The 7,445-nt window shown below is 31.9% G+C and overlaps 1 protein-coding gene across 1 annotated transcript; it reads right to left on the bottom strand.

Moving 5' to 3' along the window:
* Window positions 1-1,833: 1,833 nt before the first annotated feature.
* LOC133703169 (probable WRKY transcription factor 14) lies at window positions 1,834-5,708 on the bottom strand. The gene is made up of 3 exons (XM_062127619.1): window positions 4,632-5,708; window positions 3,684-3,824; window positions 1,834-3,100 (listed from the first exon to the last, which is right to left on the bottom strand). Exons 1-3 carry the CDS (start codon window positions 5,267-5,269, stop codon window positions 2,494-2,496), a joined length of 1,386 nt encoding a protein of 461 aa, XP_061983603.1. The 5' UTR covers window positions 5,270-5,708; the 3' UTR covers window positions 1,834-2,493.
* Between the last annotated feature and the right edge of the window lie 1,737 nt (window positions 5,709-7,445).

Below are 7,445 nucleotides of genomic sequence, written 5' to 3'. Positions count from 1 at the left end.
AAGCACCCTCTTGGCCATCGCCTGATACTAGATGGAGTAAAGCAGCAAGGCTACAGGGATTTGAGAGCCGAAAGTTTTGTCATCTCATGAACTTCATTATTTCAAACTTAACTTAATGAGGATTGTAGCTAGCTAGGGTTCATGTTCATGAAAGCCCCAAAACATGCACTAGACCCTCCTGGGGCACCAGTACTGCACCAGCTGGTAGCTTCGTTGATTGGTGCTCGAAGTGACTAAAATGATGAAGAAAAGAAAGAACAAAGCATAATCTCCTGAAACAAGGGGGTTAGAACACATGTACAAGTTATTTAATTAATTAATGAAATTTAAAAAATAACTAAAATGTTAGAGAAAATAAAAAATAACTGAGTATAAACTACAAAAATTTAACTATAAGGAGTATAATTTAACTGATCAGGTTCTAGATTTGTTCTTTATAGATTATTAGTTCGAGTCCCACAAACTTTAGGACCACTAAAAACTTACATGGTCGTTAATTTTAGAGTCTGTGAGATTAATTAATATATGCACAAATCAGTTCGAATAACAATGTTAATAAAAAATAAATCGAGCTTATATCAAATTATTTCACCACACAAGGAATAAATATGAAGAAAACTTATTTAGTAATAAAGATAGAGATAAAAACATTAAATAAATCTATATTTAAAATATTTTATAATACATTTATGCACTTTGTACTCATTATTTTTGTTGAGATATTTATTAAGCGCTATCTAAAAATGGAATATATAAAGTAAAATGTTTAAGAATTCTTTATTTTTATCGTACAAAGAGAATTATAAAATTAATCTCGATGTATAAAAACTATTTCGAAAATAATATGTTATAGAAAAACAAAAAGGAAAAGCATAAATATATTAATTGTATATAATACAAAAAGTCTATACGTCCATGTGGCTGGCAATTCACATGCAAAAGATTCAACGCCAACCGGCCCCCATTTGGCCGGTTATATCAGTATTGCAGTGTTTTTTTTTTAATTTCCGTGCTTGCTTGAAAATTTTATTTTATTTTATATTTTTAAATTATTTTGATATTTTAATATAAAATAAAAAAAAAATATTTTTAAAATTAATTTTAGTAAAGTCCCAAACACTGCATTGACAAAATTGATTTTTGATGCAAATAGTGTTTCTTTTCTTTTAAAAAAAATATTTATTTGTTTTTGTTAAAATTTAATTTTTTTATATATATTTTGAATTGTTTAATATACTGATTTTAAAAATAATTTTTTAAAAATAAATAAAATATTATTTTAATATATTTTAATATAAAAAACACTTTAAAAAAATAACTAAATTATATTCCCCACCAATAAAGACTACTGTGGATGGATAAGAAAAGAAACAAAAAGCTGAGGAGCCCAAAGCATGAATGATATATCTCTGATCTTGCAAGCACACATCCCAAGCGATCAAGACTGAAAAGAAAGTTGAGCTTTTCTGAAAAAATTTAGTGCTTTTTTCGCAAATTGCACGGCAACAAAAACCTACTTTTATTATGATTTAGTTTTTGTGGTTACACGACAACGAACCTTTACTGCATATTTAAGAACATAAATAGAGATAAATATTTAAAAAATATATATATTTTTTAAAAAATATTTTTTAAAGATTCAAAAGATACCTGAGGCTCACAAAAAAAATCAAAAGTTTTTGAAAATACCGTTGAATTGTAATGTCAAACACCATCTTAATCAAGTATAATATGTTTTTTGTTTTTTGTAATTGAAATTGAAATTGTGTTTATACATGTTTGACATAAAAAATATTAATTAATATTTTTTAATGTTTTTTAATGATTTTAATATGTTATCAAAATAAAAATAAAATCTAAATAAAAATTATTTTAATACATATCTAAATTAAAAATTAAAAAAATATCTTAAATTACAATACCAAACAAATATATACACACACACACTCTTGTCATCTTCTTCCATTTTATTCCCATCAATGCAATAAAAGCATGTATGTTTATATTTTTTTGAATTCAAGGAATGCCCACATGAGACCAGAGGGAGGGTGGAGGTTGTGCTTGAATAATTTTTTCCACTTGAAAAGATGAAAGGGCAAGTCCCATCTTGTATCAATCTCTTCACTGAGCTTTCCAGTCATGTCTGGTGTATCTACTTGTTTTAACTGTTGAAACCTTCTGTTCCACAGCTTTCTGTCCCATCCAGCAATATTCCCAAAGGAATGCGGGGCTCATTAGGTCTGCTCCCAATCAACCAGCACTGACTTTTTACTCTTCTTTCTCTGGCTAATTTTCCTGGCTGTTTTGGTAAAAAAGAAGAAACGAAGGAAGAAGAAGTGGAAAGAAAAAATCACCTCCCCACATGGGAATTTCAAAGCTGAAAGACAAGGGTTTATAGCAGGACCCAGAATGACACTGTTTCAGCAGCAGCAGCAGCAGCAGCACAAACACTCAATAGGATATTTTTAGTTGGGAAATGGCATCGTTGTTGTTTCACTGTCTTGTTATAAATCCCCCCCTCTTTGCTTCTCCAAATGAAATGCTCGTGTCCTCAGACCAGTCGAAGATACTGAATGGATCCAAGGCCTTGCTCTCCTTCTGCTCCTCTCCATTGATTCCTTGTGTAAACAACAGGTCAAGAGGGTCAGTATCTATCTCTCCCAATTCAGCAAAGAAGTCTTGATCAGATTGACCTGGCATTGATGGCCTGTAACTCTGAGAAAACCCTTCAGTACTGAATTCATTATCATCCATCTCCATTTGCTTCTCAATGTCATCAGACTCCTCTTTGACAGATGCACTTGCTGTTGAGCTACCACCAATAATATCGGTAGGAGACGATGTATCATTGCTACTCTCCTTCTGATCTTCCTTTGCATTTGCTGTTTTTTGTGCTTGAGCACCTGTGGAGCTCTTTGAAGCTGCATTGCTCTTTGTTGGCTGAGACCTTGTTGAGCCAGCAAGTGCATTTCTCTGTGTTGGCCATGGATGGTTATGCTCAGAAGTGTAGGTGATGACCAACATGTTAGGATCATTTCGGCTCCGCTCTACTTGCTTCCTTGCTGAGCAACCCTTAGAGCTGCTGCATCTGTAGTAACCCCTGGAAGGAAAGACAACATGTTTTAACATAGTGCAATTCTTAACCAAACATTTACAGACCACTTTCACAATAATAATTACTCAAAGAAAATCTAAGGTCAAAACCGAAAACTGATCAGAAAGATGACAGGAAAACACTAATAGTTCACAAAAATATTTTATGCTAAGAAACTCAGTGTTTTGGATTCACTTCCTGCCAATCATTTGAGCATGCAAATTGGGAACTCTTTGAAGCTGTTGAGCTCAAAGAACAATAGTGCATACACATTCATCAATACTAGCACTGCAAATTACAACCAGTTAATCAATGCTTAAAATGCTGTTTATGCACCAAACAACAAACTGTTTGAGCTCAGTGTCTTGGGAGGCATTACTTGGGTTCACCAGAACTTTTTCAGGGCATTACTATGCAAAAATATATTGCATTTCATGCGCAAAAGGGAAATAAGAAGAATTAAATCAAGAAATATTTTTCCAGGCAATGATATAATTTGTCAGAGAGAATAGAGAAAAATCCAGCTGTTTGTTCTTTGTAATCTTATCAACTTTATATATATATATATATATATATATATATTACTTACCTTGGATAAGGAGAACCCTTGATGGGTTTTTGTCCATATTTTCTCCATGCCCACAAGTCAGATGGAACTACTTCTCCACTAGACCTGCTGTTTGCAGCTGCTGGTGCTGGAATACAAACCACCTTCTTTGCTTGACTCTTCCTGAAATAACAATACAAAAATTAATCTTGGAATTTTGTTTTCATTTCCAAAATCTAAAACTCAAGATAGAAGCATTTAATGACAATGATGATGAAGAAGCAACGAACAAAGATAAAAAAAATTATCAAGCTATATTTGTACAAGAATTCGATTTCCATTTTGGGGCAGCAATGAATACTTGAGCTTGAGCTATGAAGCTTGAAAGGGATGGTATGTTCTTAAAGACAATTATACATCAACCAGAACACATAGCTATCTTTTCAAGTGATCACTTGAGGAAAGGAAATTAAGAAATAAATAATAAATAAAGTTGCTTGAGAGATAGCTACTACCATGAAAGCTAAGTCTGTGAATGTTATTATGACACCAGTGAGGCTACCTTTTCAGGTTACTTGATTAAATCCCATCAAAGATTTGATGTTCTGTTATGTAATGTAGGCGGTCTTTGAACAATCTCACCTGAAAAGAAAGGCTTTACCCCCCCTCCCCCCTAGCTCCCTGTACAGTCAATGAAAGACTAGTACATATACTTTATCTGAAAACCCTAAATTCCTTGGATCCTGACCATCACCATGCTTTTACTCAAGTCTCAAGTTCCAAAAAAATTCATTGATCCTCCTATGAATAATTAATTAATCATACTATATATTATCATCATCATCAACTTCAATTAATGAAGTCAAGATTAAAAAAAAAAATGAGTACACACTAAAAGTTGCATAGGAATCAAAATTCAAATATATTAAATTCCATAGAAACATGTGGGGCAACTAAGTTTAATTAACAAGACAATTCTTAATTACTCACCTTCTCTTGATCCCCAGATTCGTTGGAGATGAGATCTGCACTGATCCAGTGTTGTCAATCAAGCAACCTTTTGAGTTATTGACATTAATTACATCACTTGAAACCATAGCAGATGGCCTGAACCCTCTCGGAGAAGAACAAGCAGCTATAACCGGAGAATTACAAGGTGAAACAGGCAGCTTTGTGGGATTAGTTGGTGAGATCTGAATTCTTGAAAATATATTGCGACGAGAAGAAGTGGCCGCAGCAGCAGCCTTATGCATCTCATGATCTTCAAAGACTTTTTGGTGAGCAAGAATGTTACTACAACTACTAGCAGTAGCACTATTTGCACCAACAAAATTATTACTAGTGTGATCTTGATCAACACTAGTAGTACTAAGCATGTGATCTGTAGAACTTCGGCTGCTAAAATAGCTTGAAGCAGCAACGTTAAGCTCATGTAGAAGGGGATCTCTCAGGTTGCAAAAAGGATCACCAAAAGCATTCACTCTACTATCTCCCATAATTGATGATGATGCAAGATTCATTGGATCAGAAGGGAATTCCCAGTTTGAAACAGGAACATCTGATTGGCCTAAAGCTCCACCAGTACTAGCTCGAAGAATATCCGTTAAATCACCTTGATAATTATCCATTTTGAGCCCAAAAAACCTGCATATACTAATGTAGAATCAAAGAATAAGGGAGAAAGGATGATATAACTAGAGGATGGTGTTGTTTTTCTTGCACCAAACGTGGAAAAACAAAACATGCAAGTTCTAGCTTAGGTACAAGGATTCATCTTGTGAGATATTGGGGTTTTGGTTAAAACGAGAAAGCAAGCAAGCAAAAAAACAAGACAGGTTCTTGAAGGTTGAAAGTAAACTAAGATGTGCTTCTTCTTTGTTTCATTAACAAACAAAAGAGAATGGTTTCTGGAGAGAGAGAGAGAGAGAGAGAGAGTCGCTGACTTTTCATACAAAAAGGATTCTCCTCTACACGCAACAAGGAGAGGGAGAGGGAGAGGGAGTTTTGGGAAGTGTTTTTTAAACTCAAATGAGAATAACGTAATCGAAGGGTTATTGAACGACCTAGCTGGTGATTTATCTCATGCTTAGTAACGACAAAATTAGAGAGTTCGAGTCTTATGGTTAACAAATACGGCCCGGGTCAAAGATGTAACCCTAGTTAAATTACATTGATTAAAATAATCTTTTAAAAATTTTAAAATAATATTATTTTAACCAAAAAACAAATATAGACGTTCAATTATTTCATTAAATTGAAATTAATCAAATAACTGAAAATAAGATTGAAAATCATAATTTTTATGTCATTTATTTAGAAAAATGGACGAATATTATGATAGATTTCTAAAATAAAATGAAAAATAAAGTGGAGGACCAAGTTTATGGAAACAACATATATATATATATATATATATATATATATATATATATATATATATATTAGTCTTAGTTTTGTTCTCTTGACACGATGTCTCTCTATCTTTTTTGAAGAACAAGTGACGGGGAAGTAAAGAGGCGGCAAGCAGCCGCATTTCTCGGAGGAACGTTTCGAAACGTTTTTATAATTTGCATTCGCCTTGTCTTTATTTCTTTTTATTAGAAACGTTTCAAAGGCAATGATGAGCGCATAACAACGTGCTTGTTTCTTTTGCTTTTCTCGGCTCTCTCATCCCTACTGTCCCACCAGCAAGAAAACAATAGGAATGCGCAGTATATATTTAACCACACAAATAGTCAAAACTAGATTTTTTGCGGGGTAGATAAAGTTTTTAAGAACATAAAAAAAAAAAAAAATTTAAACGTTATTTTTGTGTTTTTCTAGTAAAAAAAATTAAATAATATGAAAATTGATGGATCTAAAAATAATATTAACAGTTAATAAAATAATAGTTTGATCAATCTTTTTTTAAAATGATATTTTTATATTAAAATAGTATTTAGATGACAATTTATTTGATAAACTTGAATCAATCCAATTTAACCTATCAAACCCTTAATTTGAGTTATGAAACTAGAATAAACTCATAAAAAAACAAATCAAAACACACTATAAAACTTAATTCATAGTAAATTCAATGTTAAATAATGATATTGAAAGAAAATCAATTAAAAAAAAGACCTGAAAAAACCAACTCGAGTTAGAAAATTGGGATAATCTCTAAAAAAACAATTCAAAAAAATTATGAAAGTCACTCTCTAATAAATCTTATATTAAATAACAAAATTTTAAAAAAAAACTCAAATCACGATAACAATGTTTCGTGGGAGTATGAATAGCAAATTCGCCTTCTCTTCTAGTATAGTTTTTGTTAATAATTAATAATATGTTAACTCAATAAATCAATTTCTCATTCTTTATGCCTATTTGATATATAATTCTATGCAAATTACTATATATGCTCCCATCAAACAATACGTGCGTGTGTGTCCTAAATTAACAATGACAATATTGTTAAGTTTTATGTAGTTCATACTGAAACCTAGCTACATGTCACAACCAGCTACTCCTGCTGAAACATGCTAAGCACTAAATCAAATACACAATTTTGATGCCATCTTGTCGACAAATCAAAAACCGTGGGTCAATTTATTTTGAATTACTAATATAAATAATTGGAATTACTAATTAGTAAATCAATTATTCATTGTAAAACTTCACTTGATCTAGCAAGTTAACTCGGTACTGACTCATCAATCCAGAATTTTGTGTATATTAGGTTTTATTTCAAATCAATTAAAAATCGTAGTTTGGATTGAATTTGTAAATTCATGGATCATCACACCCAATCCATGGTAAAAATAT

Source organism: Populus nigra, chromosome 9 (genome assembly GCF_951802175.1).
Source record: "Populus nigra chromosome 9, ddPopNigr1.1, whole genome shotgun sequence".
In the NCBI taxonomy this organism is placed as follows: domain Eukaryota; kingdom Viridiplantae; phylum Streptophyta; class Magnoliopsida; order Malpighiales; family Salicaceae; genus Populus; species Populus nigra.
Note: the sequence above shows the minus strand (reverse complement) of the source record. Positions and strands in the feature narration are given on the sequence as shown.

Coding starts and splice junctions, on each gene's coding strand:
- LOC133703169 (XM_062127619.1), bottom strand. CDS start 5,269: ATGGATAATTATCAAGGTGATTTAACGGATATTCTTCGAGCTAGTACT. Junction 3,825..4,631: donor AATCTGGGGATCAAGAGAAG/GTGAGTAATTAA, acceptor TTGTTATTTCAG/GAAGAGTCAAGCAAAGAAGG. Junction 3,101..3,683: donor AAGGGTTCTCCTTATCCAAG/GTAAGTAATATA, acceptor CTTTCCTTCCAG/GGGTTACTACAGATGCAGCA.